This window comes from Eubalaena glacialis, chromosome 4 (assembly GCF_028564815.1).
Source record: "Eubalaena glacialis isolate mEubGla1 chromosome 4, mEubGla1.1.hap2.+ XY, whole genome shotgun sequence".
Taxonomy (NCBI): Eukaryota; Metazoa; Chordata; class Mammalia; order Artiodactyla; family Balaenidae; genus Eubalaena; species Eubalaena glacialis.
Window position 1 is genome coordinate 115,743,076 of NC_083719.1, and position 20,409 is coordinate 115,763,484.

Sequence of the window (20,409 nt, forward strand, 5' to 3'; positions counted from 1 at the left end):
GTAGTTGACCATATACATGTGGGTTTATTTCTGGGCTCTCAATTCTGTTCCACTGGTCTATATGTCTATACCATACTGTTCTGATTACCATAGTTTTGTCATATACAGTTGACCCCTGAACAACATGGGGGTTAGGGGAGCAAACTCCTCCTTCCCCATGCAGTCGAAAATCCATGTATAACTTTTCCATATCCACAATTCCACATCCAGGATTCAACCAACCACAGACAGTGTAGTACAAGAGCAGTTAATGACAAAAATCCAGGTAAGTGGACCCTTGCAGTTCAAACCTATGTTGTTCAAGGGCCAACTGTAGTTTGAAATCAGAGAGTGTGATGTCTCCAAACTTTGCTCTTCTTTTACAAGATTGCTTTGGCTATTTAGGGTCTTTTGTGGTTCCATACAAATTTTAGGATTGTTTTTTCTATTTCTGTGGAAAATGGAATTTTGATAGGATTGAACTGAATCTATAGATGGCTTTGGAGAGTATGGACATTTTAACAATATTAATTCTCTCAATCCACGAGTATGGGATATCTTTCCATTTATCTGTGTCTCTTCTTCAATCTCTTTCATCAATGTCTTATGGTTTTCAGTGTACAGATCTTTCACCTTCTTGGTTAAATTTATTCCTAATATTTCATTGCTTTGACACTATTGTAAATGAGATTGTTTTATTTCTTTTTCAGATAGTTTGTTATTGTATAGAAATGAAACTGACTTTTGTATGTTGATTTTGTATCCTGCAACTTTACCAAATTTGTTTTTAAGTTCTAACAGTTTTTTGGTGGAGTCTTTTAGGGTTTTTTATATATAGGATCATGTTATCTGCAAACAGAGATGATTTTACTTCTTCTTTCTAATTTGGATGCCTTTTATTTCTTTTTCTTGCCTAACTGCTCTGGCTAGAACTTCCAGTACTATGTTCAAAAAGAAGGGTGAAAGTGGGCACCCTTTTCTTTTTCCTGACCTCAGAGAAAAAGCTTTCAAACTTTCACCATTATGATGTTAGCTGTGGGTTTGTCATACAGGGCTTTTAACATGTTGAGGTATGATCCTTCTATACCCAATTTGTTGGGAGTCTTTTATTATGAAAGGATGTTGAATTTTGTCAAACAGCTTTTCTGCATCTATTGAAAGGATCTTATGATTTTTATCCTTCATTCTATGAATGTGGTGTATCACATTTATTGATTTCATTATCTTGAACCACCCTTGCATCCCAGAGATAAATCTCACTTGATCATGGTATATGACCCTTTTATCAGATCATATTTTACCAGATCATACATATACTGTTTGCTAGAATTTTGTTGAGAATTTTTGCATCAATATTTATCAGGGATATTGGCCTACAGTTTTCTTTTCTTGTAGTGTCCTTAGCTGGCTTTGGTATCAGGGTAATGCTGGTAATGAGTTTGGGAGTATTCCCTCCTCCTCAAGTTTTGGGAAGAGTATGAGAAGGACTAGTGTTAATTATTCTTTGAAAGTTTGGTAGAATTCACCAGTGAAACCATCTGGTCATGCTTTTCTTTGTTGAGAGATTTTTGATTACCAATTCAATCTCCTTAATCATTACTGTTTGTTCAGATTTTCTACTTCTTGATTCAGCCTTCATAGTTTATATGCTTCAAGAAATTTATCCATTTCTTCTAGGTTATCCAATTTGTTGGTATATAATTCTTCATAGTGGCCTCTTGTAATGATTTGTATTTCTGTGATAACAGTTGTAACGTCTCCTCTTTCATTTATAATTGTGAGTCCTCTCTCTTTTTATCTTGGTTAGCTTAGCTAAAGATTTGTCAATTTTGTTTATCTTTTCAAAGAAACAGCTCTTAGTTTCATTGATTTTTTTCCTATTGTCTTTCTAGTCTTTATTTCATTTTATCTAATCTTTATTATTTCTTTCCTTCTGCTAAATTTGAGCTTAGATTGAACTTCTTTTTCTAATTCCTCGAGGTGTAAAGTTAGGTTGTTTATTTGGAGACCTGAAGTCTTAAATCAGACAAAGGACACAAGCCATACTCAAGGGAACTAAATGAGGAACTTCAACAGTGTCTAGGGAACACAACACAAACTCTTTAGTGACAAAAGAGAATTAGGATTGAACGTTAGCACTGCCCACTGCCTAAAACAACTATGGATGGAGCTTCTAGGAAATCTGGCAGGAAGCCTAATAAAAATTGATCAGTAGGGCTTCCCTGGTGGTGCAGTGGTTAAGAATCCGCCTGCCAATGCAGGGGACATGGGTTCAAGCCCTGGTCCGGGAAGATCCCACATGCCACAGAGCAACAAAGCCCGTGCACCACAACTACTGAGCCTGCGCTCTAGAGCCCGTGCTCCGCAACAAGAGAAGCCACCGCAAGGAGAAGCCCGTGCACCACAAAGAAGAGCAGCCCCCGCTTGCCGCAACTAGAGAAAGCCCATGCACAGCAACGAAGGCCCAATGCAGCCAAAAATAAAATAAAAAAATTTTAAAAATTTTGATCAGTAGGGCCTAAGACAAATCTAATTTAACTTGGTTTTTAATGCCAAAGACTAGGCCTTGCAGAAAGGAGAAATGAGTAAATGAATATAGAATTTTTGTTTACAAGTAGTTTAAGCCCCTACCCAAAAAACACATCTTCAGCTATATGTGCTTTTGCTCATGCCATTTTCTCTGGCTGGAAGACTTCCCCCTAACCTTACCACTTTTCATTTCTCTAACTCTTACTTGTTCTTCAGAATTTAGCTCAAGCATCTTCTCCTTTAGGGAGTGTTCTCCAAAGTTGCGGTTTGACATGCTTGCTTTCACGACACCCTTTAAGAAACTAACAATTATTGCATACCTACCACCTGGCAGGCACCTAATGCAGTTTTCCTTCATAACACCTATTTGTACTGTAGAAAGACCATTTTCATTGACTTATCATCATTTTTTACCTTGCACCCTCACCCACGCATCCCAGAGCCTAGCCAGTATGTCTGGGCATCTTTGGTGGCTAACTCAAAGCTCCTATGAAGTACGAGGCGCTAGAGATTAAAATGATTCAGAAGTTGCCCCTGCCCTCAGGGAACGCATGAACTACAAAGAGGGTATAAAGAGTTACAACTCACAACAGGATGAAATATGCGGTAAATAATGGCATGGGCACAACAGAAACATGAAAAGATGCTCAATATCACTAATTATTAGAGAAATGCAAATCAAAACTATAATGAGGCATCACCTCACACCAGTCGGAATGGCCATCATCAAAAAATCTACAAATAATAAATGCTGGAGAGGGTGTGGAGAAAAGGGAACCCTCCTACACTGTTGGTGGGAATGTAAATTGGTACAGCCACTATGGAGAACAGTATGAAATTTCCTTAAAAAAATAGAAATAGAGCTACCATATGATCCAGCAATCCCACTCCTGGGCATATATCTGGAAAAGATGAAAACTCTAGTTCAAAAAGATACATGCACCCCAATGTTCACAGCAGCACTATTTACAATAGCCAAGATATGGAAGCAACCTAAATGTCCATTGACAGATGAAGGGGTAAAGAAGATATGGTATATATATACCATATATATATATATATATGATATAGATATATATATATATACAACATCATTTTTTACATATATATATATATATATATAAATGGAATACTACTCAACCATAAAAAATAATGAAATAATGCCATTTGCAGCAACATGGATGGACCTAGAGATTATCATACTAAGTGAAGTAAGTCAGACAGAGAAAGCTAAATATCACATGATATCACTTATATGTGGAATCTAAACTAATGATCCACATGAACTTATTTACAAACGAGAAATAGACTCACAGACACAGAAAACAAACTTATGTTTACCAAAGAGCAAAGAGTGGGGGAGAGACAAATTAGGAGTTTGGGATTAACAGATACACACTACTATATATAAAACAGATAAACAAGATTTACTGTATAGCACATGGAACTATATTCAATATCTTGTAATAATCTATAATGGAAAAGAATCTGAAAAAGAATATATATATATAACTGCATCACTTTGCTGTACACCTGAAGCTATCACAACATTGTAAATCAACTGTATTTCAATAAAAAAGATAACAAATAATGCCATGGGCGAAGGAAGCTTCTGAGCTCTCTGATAAAGAAGAGATTGTATGCACAGCCTTCGTACAGAAAAACACGTTCAGTGCCCTGAACCTGTCTCTCAACAAAGCTCAGCAAACATGCACATTGACCTTACAAATAGCCTGCGCACCCCTCACTGTTTAGCTCAGTGAGGATGAGTGCTTCTGCATTTCATTTCTTTCTTTATAGAGTTAAACTGCATTTTAGAAGCTAGGTATTCTTCCATTCATGTGGTTGTCTTGACAAAGACAAAAGTTCAGACCAAAGCATGAGAGAGGGAGGCCCAAAGAAAATGCCTGGCATCCACAATCTTTAATCTGCAATTGTGTGTAGGTGTTGCAATCATTCTATTACTGGCCTTCATGCAGCTGGTTCAGTTGGAAATCAAGTTTATGGACAGAACTGCTGTAACCATAATGGATTTTTGTCCCCAGCGATTAAGCACTGAAACAACAGGTGTTAAATAAATACAAAGGAAAGAGAGAGATTTGAGGAAGCCATTCTGTCTCTATCAGAGTTTGAAAGGGAAAGCCAACTGACGAGTGTGGGTGAGGAAGAGTCAGACTTCACTAGTTGGTGGTGTTCTGACCTCTGTTCTCAGTCCCTGATGACGCTCACCCAGCAAGTTCCTTCCAAAAGGGCATGAGCAAAATAGGAAAAGTACCTCCGCAGTTCATTCATAACCTTGAACGCCTTCCCCATGTGGGCAGGGTTGACAGTGATCGTCCTCTGGTTCTTTTCGTCATCCCCAGCCTGTATTGGGGGCTGGGAGCTCAGCTTGATGCTGTGAACAGGAAGGGAGTGGGAAGGGAAAGAGAGGATCACATGTTGGTAAACTCGTTCATCCAACTGCCACAAACCCATGCATTTGCCCACCCACCAGGGGCATCTCTGTCAGCCTGTTCTCTTCACCACAGACCCAGCAGGGAAGGAAATCACTGGGTCAGGAATTTCTTCAGGATCTTCCAGTGCAAAATGCACCCCTCAGAAAATGTACCCCTCAGATCGGAGCTCAGCTTCTTCCATCAAGCACAGGTGTAACTTTGTGGGAGGTCATTATCCTCCATCTCTCCATCCCTAAAAGGGTAGGGGGTGAGGGGAGATTAAGCACTATACCACTCACTTCACAGGGATGTTGGTTCATTCAACAAACATTTAAAGGAGTTTACTACATGCCAAGCACTGTATTTAAATTCAAGAGAAACACAACAATAAGGAAACCACAGACCTTGCTTTCACAAAGCTTAGAGTTCAGTGACAGAGAAAGCCAAGTAAACATTTCTCAGAAGCACAAAGGATAGGCAACTATCCCAGTGCTGGCAGGTTGAGGAAAAACTTACTAGAAGCTGGGAAAAACAGAAGTCTTAAGGAAGAGCAGAAATTAGCCAGGTAAAAAGGAAGATGGGAAACAGCAGAGGAAACAATATGAACAAAGACCCAGAGAAAAGGAGTCAAGTATGTTCAAAGCACTGGAAGTTCAGTAAAACTAAAGGAGAGTATCAAGAGAAAAGGCTAGAAGACTGAGCAGTCTTTTAAGTGTCATAAACAAAGCTAAGGAGTTTGGATTTCATTCTAAAACAATGAGAAGCCATCAGAGTTTTAAGCAAAGAAGTGGAGCAGGAAGTAGGTGAACACATTTGTGCTTTAGAAGGATCACACTGGCTACAGCGTGGAGAACAGCAGCACAAGAGTGAAAGCTTTGGCAAAACCATAATCCCATAGAAAGACAAGGGATTGTAATGGTTATAAAAAGACTACCTATGTGGGCTAAATGAGCAGGTGGTGACTAGCAAGAGCCACCCATAATCTCAAAGCCCTCTATACCAAAGATAAAACACTCAAATTCCTATGGGATGCCAGCTAGATGCCCAATCACTCCTGAGCAACAAGTCTCAACTTGATGGTGGGGTGGGAAAGAAGAATCCAAAAAATGAGCAAGGAAAGGACCTTCTCCCCAAACTGATAAAACTATTCAGCTCCAAGTCAAGTCCAGGACACTGGAGTTACGTCTGTTTGGACCAGGTTAAGCTCTGCTTTGCTAGTAGAAAAACAGAACCTTCTCCACTTGTGTAGATTTGGGGACCCACAGTTCACTCCAACTCTAAGACACTGAGAGTAGCTTCCTTTGCCTTCCCCTAGTGGGCCTCTGTTGATGCTACCACCTAGCCTTGCAAATTGGCTCAAGATAGGCGTTGCTATGGTTAAGATAAAGTTCTGGGGACCTGAGAGTCTCTCTCGATTTCACACTGGGATTGGTAACCATTGGAACATTCCAATATAACCAGCATGCCAGACCCACAGCTTGTCTGACCAGGACAGATGCCTCTTCTGGCTTCCTTCCCACTTTCAGTTCAGCATGAAAATGTAAGCTACAGACCTCTGAACTTGGGAACTGTCTGCATTCTGGGTGCAAAGAAGTTAGCTGAGCACAGTATGATAAATATCAAAACAGATGATTAGAATCATGTGTTTAAAAAGGTGAAGAAAATCTCAAAACAGAGAATGTTATCAAGGAAGGGGAGAACCCAGTAAAGATAAAAAACTTCATATTAAAAATCCCGGGCTTTCCTGGTGGCGCAGTGGTTAGGAGTCCTCCTGCCAATGCAGGGGACACGGGTTCGAGCCCTGGTCTGGGAAGATCCCACATGCCGCGGAGCAACTAGGCCCGTGAGCCACAACTGTTGAGCCTGCGCATCTGGAGCCTGTGCTCCGCAACAAGAGAGGCCGCGATAGTGAGAGGCCCGCGCACTGCGATGAAGAGTGGCCCCCGCTTGCCACAACTGGAGAAAGCCCTCGCACAGAAACGAAGACCCAACACAGCCATAAATAAATAAATAAATAAAATTTAAAAGAGATAAGCAAAACATTCTCTCTATAAATTAAAAAAAAAAAAAAATCCCACAAGTATAATTTCTTTTGTAATTAGTGTCCTTCCCTACTCCATGCCAGACAGATATAAATTTCTATTTTATACTAAAAGTTTAACATTTTTGTTTTTGATATTTAAGCCCTTATTTTATCTGATGTTGATTTTTATGTCACTATATTAAATATGGATCTAATTTTTTCCTGTAAGTTCCATTTATTGAATACTTTTTTCCCACTCACCTGTTATGCCACCTTTAGTCATATATCACAGAATGTTGAACATAAAGTGTGCTAATGAATATTCTTGTCATCTTCCTGCTTTTAGAAAAGATGTTTGTAGTGTTTCCTCACTGTGTGTTAATTTTAGGATTTCTGCAGATGGCCTTTATCAAATTAAGGGACCTGTTAATTAATTAACAGTTAATTAATTAACTCCCTTGTGTTTTATTTTTTAATCATAAAGTTAAACTGAATTTTATCAAATGTTTTTGTGAATCTAATGAGATGATCATACAGATTTTTCCCCTTAATCTTTTAATGTGGTATATGACATAAATTTTCTAATACTACACTATACTTGCATTCCTGGAGTGAATTTAGAAACTGTAAAACACTGCACAAATATTCATTATAAATGTTGTCTTCAAACTGTAGAGAGACTTAAAAAGACAGGAAGAGAAAATATAATCTGGTACTGATCAGGAACAACTGAAGGTTTCTGACAGAGAACTAATAAGATTAGAGCTCATAAAAGCCCAGGGGACAGAAATTATTAGTTCTATTTTACATGTATGGAAGAGATGTAGACCAAATAGAGCCATTTTGGAAGCACTGACAACAGCCTCCACTGTGACTAGTAACTGGGAAGCTTGGTCTCCCTTGTTGTGTTGGACTTTGCACTTTCCAGACTTCCAGTGAGTTAAGTTTTGCCTCCTCTGTGAAGCCCTTTGAATACTTCAGTCCTAAGTGATCTCTGCCTTCCCTAAACCACTGTAGTATTTCTGGCCTGTAACTCAGTTGGCACATAGAATACTGACCTGTGTTTGAGTACCTTTTAATAGCACATATTTAGCCACCCAGCCCCCTCATGCTAGATTTGACATTCCTGGTGAGCAAGGACTGTGTGTCCAAGGACTCTCATACAGCCTAGCCTTCCCAGCATAGGGCCATGCCCACAGCAGGTCTTCATTACATAGTCCTCATCAATGAACTCTGATCTGAAGACCTCTCACAGTCCCCACAGTGGTAGACAGCACAGCAGAAAGGGATGGTCTGCCCCAACCACTGCCCCCAACCCAACAATTTAAAAAAATGAAAGTAGATAAAGACCTAAGTGTAAGGCCAGACACTATCAAACTCTTAGAGGAAAACATAGGCAGAATACTCTATGACATAAATCACAGCAAGATCCTTTTTGACCCAGCTCCTAGAGAAATGGAAATAAAAACACAAACAAATGGGACCTAATGAAACTTAAAAGCTTTTGCACAGCAAAGGAAACCATAAACAAGACCAAAAGACAACCCTCAGAATGGGAGAAAATATTTGCAAATGAAGCAACTGACAAAGGATTAATCTCCAAGATTTACAAGCAGCTCATGCAGCTCAATAACAAAAAAACAAACAACCCAATCCAAAAATGGGCAGAAGACCTAAATAGACATTTCTCCAAAGAAGATATACAGATTGCCAACAGACACATGAAAGAATGTTCAACATCATTACTCATTAGAGAAATGCAAATCAAAACTACAATGAGATATCATCTCATACCGGTCAGAATGGCCATCATCAAAAAATCTAGAAACAATAAATGCTGGAGAGGGTGTGGAGAAAAGGGAACACTCTTGCACTGTTGGTGGGAATGTAAATTGATACAGCCACTATGGAGAACAGTATGGAGGTTCCTTAAAAAACTACAAATAGAACTACCATACGACCCAGCAATCCCACTACTGGGCATATACCCTGAGAAAACCATAATTCAAAAAGAGTCATGTACCAAAATGTTCATTGCAGCTCTATTTACAATAGCCAGGACATGGAAGCAACCTAAGTGTCCATCATCGGATGAATGGATAAAGAAGATGTGGCACATATATACAACGGAATATTACTCAGCCATAAAAAGAAATGAAATGGAGGTATTTGTAGTGAGGTGGATGGAGTTAGAGTCTGTCATACAGAGTGAAGTAAGTCAGAAAGAGAAAAACAAATACTGTATGCTAACACATATATATGGAATCTAAGGGGAAAAAAAAAAAGGTCATGAAGAACCTAGTGGCAAGACGGGAATAAAGACACAGACCTACTAGAGAATGGACTTGAGGATATGGGGAGGGGGAGGGGTGAGATGTGACAGGGTGAGAGAGTGGCATGGACATATATACACTACCAAATGTAAAACAGATAGCTGGTGGGAAGCAGCCGCATAGCACAGGGAGATCAGCTCGGTGCTTTGTGACCACCTAGAGGGGTGGGATAGGGAGGGTGGGAGGGAGGGAGATGCAAGAGGGAAGAGATATGGGAACATATGTATATGTATAACTGATTCACTTTGTTATAAAGCAGAAACTAACACACCATTGTAAAGCAAGTATACTCCAATAAAGATGTTTAAAAAAAAAAAAATGAAAGTAGAGCTGGTCTTCAAAGTTAAACTACAAACCAATACACACAAACTATTAATTATAAAAGTTATACATAAAAACACATAAACTCTAAACATCAGGCCCTCTTCATGGCACGCCACCTCCCACAGCCTTTTCTCCCACCCTCCCCTCTCCTCTAAAGTCCAGAGCCATGTATCCAGTGTCTGAATTGACTCCCCTACTTAGATTATTCACAGTAACTTATACTCAACTCATGCTCCCCACCCTCCCTCAAGCCTACTCTTCTATCTATATTCTCAATCCCAGAGGTATAACCAACTACCCACTCACCTAACCAAGGCAGAAACTGGGATATCATCCTTGATATCTTCTTCCCTCCCTCGCTCTCTCTCACTTCACATATAACCACAAGTCCCATCGGTCCTAGGTCCTTTAATATCTCTCCACCCCATTCCCTTCTCACGGTCACTGCTATCATGACTTCAGTCCAGGCCATCATGATCTCTCACCTGGGTTACTACGGTAACTTCCTCACAGACTCCAGAATGATCTTTACAGAATGTCATCGTGCGCATGGCACGTTCTATGTGAAACCTCTCACTGGTTCCTCACCGCATCCAGAATAAGTCTCAGAGACCCAGCCTGGCCCTGCATAATCTCATCATTGTCCTGAAGACTTCTTGTTACTGAGGTACTAAAATACTCACAATTGCCTTAATAAACCAGGTTCTTTTGCCCTATCCCCACCCACTGTCCCCTATGTCTAGCTCATTCCCACCAGCGCTTCAGACTTCTTGCTGAAGGTCTTCTCTATCATCCTCCACTACCTTGGACTAACCTGCCCTCTTCTGTGTTCCCACAGTACTCTGTGCTTCCCTCTGTATTATATTGTAGTTACCTCTTACTTCTCTGTGTCCTCTTACTCCTCTTACTTCTTCTCTCCCCCACAGAGTGTGTGCTGGTAAATGTGTAACAGCTGGTTACAAAGAAGGGAGCCCTGATTTGTAACATTTGCCAATTTCCTTGGTGTAGATAGCTCCACCATGGCAGATTTCAAGCCACCAATGGGATCTCACTGAACACATGGAGTTGGGAAGAGATGTGCATTATACCACCATATAGTACTCCCACTACACAAGTATAATAGACATAATCTAAAGGGCATAGATATTAGCAAAATAATTAGAAAGTGATAAGTCTTTACTACACTTGTTTTTAATATAATTTATTAGTAAGTTACATAATTTAATTTTTAATAAGGGCTGTATTTAATAACTGACTCACAAAATTCTTAAAAATTTAACAAGCAGCTCTGGCAAGTGGGTGAGTGCTGGCTCTTGCACACCACTGCCCACCCTAGATTTTGAGCTCCATGAGAACCAGGATGGTGTCTTATTTCCCTCTATAGTCTTAGCCTCTGGCACATGGCATGTGCTCAATAAATGATTACTGAGTAACTGAATGGATGGATAAGTAAATGAGGTATAACGGTCAATTATTCCATCTTTCCTCACATCCCCTCATTAAAATAATTATAGCTTTATCCCTCTCAACTTCCCCCACCCTCCTCCCCATAGGAGGTGCTGGGGGGAGGGGAGGGGCATTCTTAGCCAGTCTAGTCCTCTGCATTGGTGATACAGTATCAGGAGGATGTGGAGGCAGGTGGAGAAGAGAAAGCCAGACTCAACTACAGTAGAAGGAAGAAAGCAAGAAGGGTTGCTGCTTACTGTGTCAGTTCTCAGGCTCTTTCCATCACTAAGGAAAATCCAGGCAAAAAATGGAAAGGAAAGGACAGTAGAAGGCATGTCAGCAAAGCAGGAGACATAAAAACCTCTGAGCATCCAATTGTGCAGAAGTGTTTGGGGGATGTGCCAAACGAGGAGCTCCAGAGCATCCAGGGTGTGAGAGAATGGGGAGGAGAGGAAATGGGAGTCTAAGAAATGCTGCTGAGGGTTAAGGACTGCATCCCCACTACAAGTCTTCAAGAGATGCAAATAAAGTTCAGGCAGCGTGGGCCACACACACAGAGCCCAAGCACATTATGGTCAGGCTATAGATGAGACAGAATAAAGAGAGTCAAAGTCACCTAAAGAGGGCAACACAACTCTGAGTCGGAGTTAAGACTATGCCGAATGCATTAAAATCCCTCAAGAAAAGTGTCCTTTAGAAAGGGAAATCGAAAAAAAAGAATCAGACTGAGAAAGCCCTTGGTCCAGCTCATCCAACACTATCTATGAAAGATATGATTTAATCATCGGACAATCATTTGGTTCAGCCTCAGGTCAGATCCCTGTTGTGGAACTTGAAACCTATAAACACTCAAATGCCCTAACTCAGTCCCCAGCTCGCAATGGAGCCTCTTGATCAAGTTGGCCTCCCCCATGGTTCTCCTTCAGGAAGCAAGAAAGTGGTAGCAGGCCCTCAGGAACATCGTGCCAGTAATACTTTTCATTGCAAATTAATAAAGTGACACTCTGACTGCTGTACCTCAGTCGTGATGAGTTCATCAGCATGACTCCACTTCTCCAAGTCTGGGCAGCAAAGGAAACTAACAAGAGAGGATTTCGGAACCTACCAGGCTCTGGGCAAACTGCAGATCTAGCATATTTCTCAATCCTAAACTTCAAGGACAAAATGACCAAATTTAGATTTCTGCATCTGGATGAAGGAAGGACCTGGCACTTGAAGATACCCAGGCTGCAGGATTCAGGGTGTGATGGTGCAGTCCTGTCATCAAAAAACACCCCCTACACACAGGCTGCTATAGAGCTCCATATTCTCCTACACTTTCACAGTGCCACGTCAGTTCACAGCATCAGCTGATTCCCTGCAACAGGACACATAGACACAGGGAAGATATGTATCAGTAAGCTACAGCTCCTGGGTAACAGTAACTGTTAACATTTACTGAAAGCTTACTTTACCTCTACTATCTCATTTTATCTTCAGAACAACCCTATGAGGTATTATCTCCTGAGGCACTGAGATAAAACTTGTCCAAAAGTCCCACATAACTACTAAGTAGAGAACTGACACTCAAACCCAGGTCTGACTCCAGGGCTTATGCTATTAATAGCAATGTCCACTGACTTGGGATAATGTCCACTGCCCATCGGCCAATGGGAGCTCAATCCTTATGATCCACTCTCTGAGGTTCTTCATGGTATGGCCAAACCAGGCTAAATGAAACAGACTGAATCCCCTAGGACCTGTGACATAGCACTGTTTCACTCCACTGATTGTGGGGAACTGCATTATGTATGGGAGTTCATATTATTAATTATACAGAACTTAGAATTTCCACACAAGCCCGTCATGATGCATCAAAGCTGGCCAGCAGCTGCTGCCATTCTTATAATGTGCTCCTTCATAAACAAGCTCAAGAACAGGTATGTTACTAATCACATTCCTAAGAGTCCAATTCACAGATAGGTTCCTTCAACACCAAGGGGAAAATCTCTTAAGCGGGCTGCATAAAAAATGTAAAACATAAGAGAAACACTTGAGTTCGGACAGATAGAATGAGACAAGGAGAGAGAAAGGCTAAAAGAAAACACAGCCTCATTATGTGGCATTTTGGAAGCTAAGCTTCTATTTGGTTTGCCTAGGAGAGCTGAGCTCTTCCATGTGTGTGGTTTTGATAGAGGCTACAATAGACTTTCACAAGTTAAAAAGAAAAGTCCAGGAAAGTTGGGCCAAGAGTCTGAAAATCCTTTTAAATTATAAAAAGTTACTGATTTCTAACTTGACAACCATTGAACTTATTTGATAGGGAAAAAAATATCTAAGAACAAAACATGTTCAAGTTATTTTTTACATAGTGCATTAATGCTTTTTTAAGTCTAACCTAGTTTTAGGGTTTATCCAGAATTTGAAAAAAATTAGGTCATTCTACAATGGCAAATTTCATCAAATAAAACACTTGCTTTAGAAAACTTACCCAAAAATGTTCTTGTCTGGATGTGTCTTAACAATCTAAAACGTAGCAAGAAGCAGAAGCCTAAAAACCCAAATCTGGGCGTGGGGAAATCAAGAGGTTTCTTTCAACTGACTTTGTTTTCTTGCAGTTGAAAACCTTGCTTCACCAAAAGGTATTTCCAAAATGGAAAATTTGGTTTCATTTATCATGGTTGAAATGCACATATGCTTCAGGCAGCAGTGATGCCCAAAAATTTCTACAGAAGTTTCCACGCATGCCTTCTAGGGGTGGGAGAGGGCTGAGAGGAAAAGAGAAAGGCTAGGACACTGAACATTTGCTCTTCCCTAGGTCTTGCCAGTGTTACACCTGGCATTGCAAAACTCAGCATTTGGAGAGCATTGGCTGTGTATGTCATGTTCTTTCAAAAAATATGCTCTATCTGTTCCTGATCAAGGATGGAAAGATAAGTTCCTGGCGTTCCAGGAGCAGGCTCTCCTCCATAAGGACGAGCCATTCTCTCTCTGAGGACTGCTCACACAAGTTCACGGCACACTGCTGGGCGCACAGTGCCCCTCACAATCAGGGGCATCCCGATCCTTCTGATGAAGAAAACCACCACAATTTTAAGAAAAATGGACAACCAACTTCCCCTTTTTGTGATGCTTCTTCCAAAAGTTGTGGTTCTCTGCAGTTCCTGTGGATATGCCAGAGACTTTGCCTGTAAATTTTTGTAACTGTGGTAAAATATATGTAACTTGAAATTTACCATTTTAACTATTTTTAAGAGTGTAATTCAGAGGCTTTAAGTACATTTATGTTCTTGTGCAACCATGCATTTCCAGAACTTTTTCATTTCCCCAAATTGAAACTCCATGCCCATTAAGCAATAACTCCCCATTTTTCTCTCTCCCCAGCCCCTGGCAACCACCGTTCTACTTTCTGCCTCTATGAATTTGACCATTCTAGGTACCTCATATAAGTTGGGAATTTATTGTAATCCATCCACAAGGCTGATTTCCAGAATTTAAATTAAGTCCCAGTAGCCAGAGCTACTGTCATTTTCAATGTCTATCTGCTCTATACACACACACACACAATTTATCACTGTAGTGGCTGAGAGCTGGAGACCCTTTTCCTATGCAAAACAGAAGACAAAGTCATCTACCTCTGACTGATCAAGGCACAATGATTCTTCACAGAGGGAGATGGGAAACTTGGCATCAGAAGGTCCTGTAGAGAGCTGGAGCGCTTAGGGGATACTGCAAAGGTGAGTGTAAATTCACAGTTTCTTCTTAAGATTTTGGCCTGAACAAAGGAGTATCCAGTTCATGGTTCCAAACCACTAAAGCATCCAGATGCCTCAGGGTGTCTATAAAAAGGAGGACTAAGGTAGGTGTTGGTGAATCCTACAAGATGAAGTGCCACGCCCTGTGTGGTATCTTACTGTGAGGAGACAAGTTTAGGTGGATGGGAGATGATGACCTGATAAGATCTCTCTAATTTTCTCATGGGAACGGTCCCACAAAATCTTCTTTGGATTATAAATATAGGAAGGCCCTAAAATTAGCCCTGGGTACTATCCAAGCACAAACCATGGAGTACAACAGGGGAATAGATGAATACCAACAATAACAGCAACTACCATTTACTGAGTACTCACGCTGTGCCTGAAAAACTTACTAGGTGCTTTATCTAAATTGCCTCCTTTGATCTTCACAACAACTCTATGAGATATGGAAACTGTCCCTCTACACTGAAAAGAAAAATTAATTCTGAAAAAATGTGACACACTCAAGGTCATACAGTTTATGAAATAGATTTACTGCAAGCTCTATGTTACCCCAAAGCCCATGATTTTCGTACCCTCATGGCAAAGAAAGAAAATTGTTCATTAGAAATCTCTTGGCTGAACATTTTTAATGCTTAAAAACAGCTCCAGTTAAGCTTCAGCGGGTTAAGTGTAGAAGAACCAGACTCAGGATCCCTCCCGTCCCCAGAGGTCTGACATGTGATCCTAGGCCAGTCACTCAGCTTTTCTGGCCCTGAGTTTCCCAGGGAACTTGTGAAACAAGGCTACTTCCCCCTCTTCTGCCCCCACCTCAAAGCATTCCATGGGGTCAATTACCCGTGCTGAGATAATAAGGCTGATATCCAAGGATGAACCTATTGGCCAAAGGTTTCAATCGCCTCTCTCATTAGCTTCCTTTTTAGTTATCAGAGCTTCCCACAAAAGTTATCAGCTAATCAGCAAATAATTATCTAACACCTACTATGTGTGCAGCCACACAGTAGTTAATGTGGAGTATTCAGAGATATAGGCAGCATCCTTGCCCTTGAGGACCTATCTCCCAGTTTGGGGACTTACATGAAACAAACGCACAAAAACATCTTGTGGGTGGGCCTATTATTCAGTACCCAACTATGGAATTGGAATTAGGAAGAACATCTGCCAGAACCAGAAAAGCTTAGGTTTCTAAGACAAAGTGGAATTTTAAAACAGCCTTGATAGATGAATAACTTTTGGAAAAGTAGAAGCAAAAGGCATTCCAGGCAAAAACAAACTCTGGAAGCTAAGGATCTGAGACTGGATGGAGTACTGTACAGGATGGGTGATCACAAAAGAGACCCACGGATCTCTTGGTAGCGGTATGGGTGAGCAGTGGGAATGGAGACTGGAGCCAAATTTCACAAGACTTGAATGCCTGGCAGGGTAAGCTGGTCTTGGAGTGGGAACAAAAGGTAGTGAGCTTGGTGACCTGGTGAACACTGGAAGCTGCAAGGTTTCGATTTCTCTGCCTTTGATAGGAAAAACTAAAAGAACATGTGTAAAAACTAGGTGTTGTAATGCCAAAGACATCAGCCATCCCAGTTGAGAGGCACCAGAGTGTTGAAGAACAAGAGAGCTCCTGGGGGCAAGGACTCATTACATTTCTGAACACAAAACTGAGGACACAATAAGTACCCCAAAATGCTTGGGAAGCAGTACTTTGATCTGCTGCTGCTAGTTTGAAATGGACCTTTCAGCCCCAATATGTAAGCAAATCTAGAATCTCTAAACCTCCATTCACATCACTGCTGCCCTCTGTTGGCTACCAGACCAGTAAGAGAAGGTGGGGACACTGTGCACCTCTGTCCCAAGGAAGCAGGCTTTCAGATGCTCTGTCGGCCAGTGGCCACACAGAGTCCAACACTAAGCTCCTGTTGCAAAGGGCACTCAAGGAGAGGCTGTACCAGCACCACACTCAGTCTAAAATGTCCCGATCTCTTCCTGGGAGTCACATCAAGAAATACAATCCCTGGGGGCCTCTTCAGACAAGAGGACACCAAACAATCACGCCAGTTCTAATGGGGTCTAGAGATGTTTAATGACATCATTCTGCCCCATGAGATGGGGCAAAATTTGGGACAATCCATGCAAAAGACAGTGCACTGAGGTGCTCTCGAGACAGTGTTGACTTAGTGGAACCTGTTATCATTTAACCAGCTGGTTACCATCTGAATCAAACTGGCAATTCAGAGCAGCAGCCCTCCCTCCTCGGCTGTCCACTGCCATGGCCTGACCGCTCTTGCAGTCTTCTCACCTCAAGGAAAATGGCAAGCCTTGTTCTCTACCAGCCACAGACCCACAGAATGAAGAGGGGACGTTTTAGCACACAGAGGAATGACCCGCCCCTGCACCACACTGAGCACCTTCACGATGAAAGAATCAGATCCTCAGATAACAGCTTAAAATTTATTAAAATGCATGTGCCTGCCAGGAAACAATCCCTCGCTAGTTAGATCCAGCTCAGCAGAAATACTTAAATTCCCATCTGTTAATTTCTATTTCATAAAGAAACCCCTGATGGAAGGAGCAAGAGTTTCTCTAAAGAATATAACTTCCAGTATCATTTGTAAACTTTTCAATGCAAATGGAAGTCAGTTCAGAGCAAGTGTCACCTGAATGGATTTCTCTCCTTCTTACTTGAACTTGTGTGTGTATACAGGTACACACACACACACACACACACACACACTGTTAGGAAAGACATCAGCTTGGCATGCGTGTTGACGACTTGAGCACTTCAGAGTGAAAATGCAAGCACTCTATGTCAGGCCAGCCCTGCTATGATATCAAAAAAACCCCACCAAAGAAAAACCACCCCGGGAAAGTAGCCAGGAAAGGGAAACGCCTCCTTGAAACAGCCTGATTCAGCCCATGCTGAAACTATTCCCGAATACCAGCCAGCAAGTCCCTTTTTTCAGGGTGCTCCGCTGCCCAGCAAACCCAGACCTGCCTCTGTGGAAGCCAGATCTCTGGGGAAAGGGGCTTCCCTGCTCTGACTCTGCTGCCCGCTGGGATCCATCAGTGACCAGGTCTTCCAACCCTGTCTAACCAATGCCAACGCAAAGCTGGTGGCTGCACCGCGAGCGCACACAAACACACACACACACACACACACACGCACACACTCAGGCGCGCGCGCGTGCGTGCGTGCACGCACGCACTTATACATAACATACCTTTCACCGTCCATTGTGTGAGGCCCAGCCAGGGTGGCAGCCGCTGAGCTGTGCATGCACTGGAGGATCCTAGCCCTGTTCTCGGTTCTCCCAGCCAACCAGCGGGAGATCTGATCAGCAACAGTGATTCAGCATGGCTGCAAATGAAGCCTCCTCCCCTCTTGATCCTCCTTCCTCTTACTCGCGGCAGCTTCTACCGCAGAAGCAGCAGCAGCAGAAAATGTCTTACCCAGAGCTCCCTGCAGCCCTTTCAGCTGCTAAAAGCAGCAACCCACTTGCTCCCCCTCCCCCACAGGCTTGCTGCTCCTCCGTCTCCTAGGAACAGCGCAGCGCCAGCAACCCAAGTACAGTGCCACCTTTCCAGCCGCTTCCACATCTGCCCAGGCATCCCCAGCCCAGGCGACTAGCCCACCCCAGTGCCTCCTGCCTCCTCTGCCTAGACTGCAAAGACTCAGGCAGTCCCTCACTAGCCCAAGAAATACGGGCCCCCACCTCCTCCCCTGCCGCCATAGACTACGAGCCCGTCAGCCTGATCAGATTGCTGGAATGAGGAGGCCCCTCTGTGGCTTACAGTGGACTTTATCCACCTGGGGAAATTGACTTGTAGGTCACAGCTCATTTTCCAATTCCTCCTCCCAAAATCTACAGCAGCTCTGAGAGTCCGATAGATGGAGAGAAGTTAGGGCAAAAGAGCCTGATAGAACTGAGAAGAACGCAGAGAGAAATTAGAAAAAGGGAACTAAAACAAACTATTTTACTACAAGAGGCTAAACTGCAGTAAAACCACCACAATGGTACCACGTACATTTATTTCCCCAGGCCACACCAAAAGACCACAAGTTCCATAGCACAACCCTAAAATACCTTCTTAAAGTCTGTCGTGTTGAAATTTGACTTAAGCTGTGGCTCCAACCAGTAAGTCTCCCACTGAATCCCTATCTGCAGCCAAAGATCTCTCGCACCCTGTAATCTCTAGTTGCTGAGCCTCAATTTTGACCCACCTAATGCAAACACATAATCCTGGGGCACGCTGGAGGCCAGTCTGTACCTCATAGCCACAGTCAAGGGACATAGAGGAAATGGGGGCAATCAGCCACTGGTGTTTGGTTAGCCACAAAAATGGGTTAAGAAGCTTCCTTCATGCCTCAGAAAAATCATACATGAGCATCTATATTCTGGGAATTCTCTGGGTCACATCTGTGCTTTTCAGGACCCGTACTACCACTAGCTGGTTGAGTGACTTTCAGTAAGTCTTTTCTCCACTCTGGACCTCAGCCCCTCATCCATAACATAGGGTCAGACTCTACAGTCCCTTTTGGCTCTAAAATCACATGATGCTAAAAATGTCTTAAATGTTCCATTTTTCTCCTCATTAGAGTAATCTGTAAGATTGTTTAAGAAGAAATTTTTACTGGACTCCAATGTTTTGAGGGGGCTTCAGGGAGGATAACGTGATGTATGTGAAAGTATGAGGGATGCTTAGTAAACCTACTATAGTTATAATTTTGACCTGATAAATGTCTTCACTGCCAGAAAGCCCTGAGACCATAGGGAGGGAAGCTGGACACTGAGGTAACAGAAACTAAGAGTAACTTAAACTTTATACAGCCTCCTGAACTCAAAGTGTCTAGCGTGTTACCCTTAAAAATAACCCCCCAAAAAAAATAAAATAAAATAAATAACCCCCAGCCCTTGACACCGCAATGTACTCTTAGATGAGGCCATTAGGCCAGTACCCAAACTCATTCGTTCTCAAGTGAGAAGAGGCTCGGGTGATTTTATTTACAACCTATAGCCCTGTATCACAACTTCTTCCTTTCACAACAATACCCCTCCTATCTTTCTCCCTCTGCCCCTTCCTCTTCTAATCAGCCTTGTGGCGCTGCTCCAGATATTTCCTCTTGAGGTGAATCACAGGGACCAGAAGCTGAACATCACAAATAAGGAAACTGAATCCCAGAATCCGTGCCAGAGTGCAGACATCCACCAGGAAGACGAGTGGGTGATTCATAAAAGGGACACGAGACTAAGATGAGTCTCTCACAACTTCATACCCTCACTCACAACTTCACCATATAGGAAAGGATGTGGGGGAGACTCCCCTGGTGGTCCAGTGGTAAAGAATCCGCCTTCCAATGCAGGGGTTGCGGGTTCAATCCCTAGTCAGGGAACTAAGATCCCACATGCTGCAGGGCAACTAAGCCCACATGCCACAACTATTGAGCTCACGCGCCTCAACGAGAGAGCCCACGCGCCCTGGAGCCTGCGCGCCACAACTAGAGAGAGAAAACCCTCACACCACAACTAGAGAGAAGCCTGTGCACCACAACTAGAGAGACACCCAAGCAGACCACGGGCTATAAGGAAAAAAAGATTCCACATGCCTCA

The 20,409-nt window shown here is 42.3% G+C and overlaps 1 protein-coding gene across 1 annotated transcript in view; it reads right to left on the reverse strand.

Annotated features, from left to right (window-relative positions):
- KLHL3 (kelch like family member 3) overlaps positions 1–18,165 on the reverse strand; it is a 113,581-nt gene extending 95,416 nt beyond the window's left edge. Inside the window, exons 1-2 of the mRNA XM_061188220.1 lie at positions 18,022–18,165; positions 4,784–4,903 (exon numbers count right to left, since the gene is read on the reverse strand). Coding sequence (XP_061044203.1) covers positions 4,784–4,903; positions 18,022–18,077 — 176 coding nt within the window. The 5' untranslated portion in view covers positions 18,078–18,165. The remainder of the gene's footprint in view (positions 1–4,783; positions 4,904–18,021) is intronic.
- Between the last annotated feature and the right edge of the window lie 2,244 nt (positions 18,166–20,409).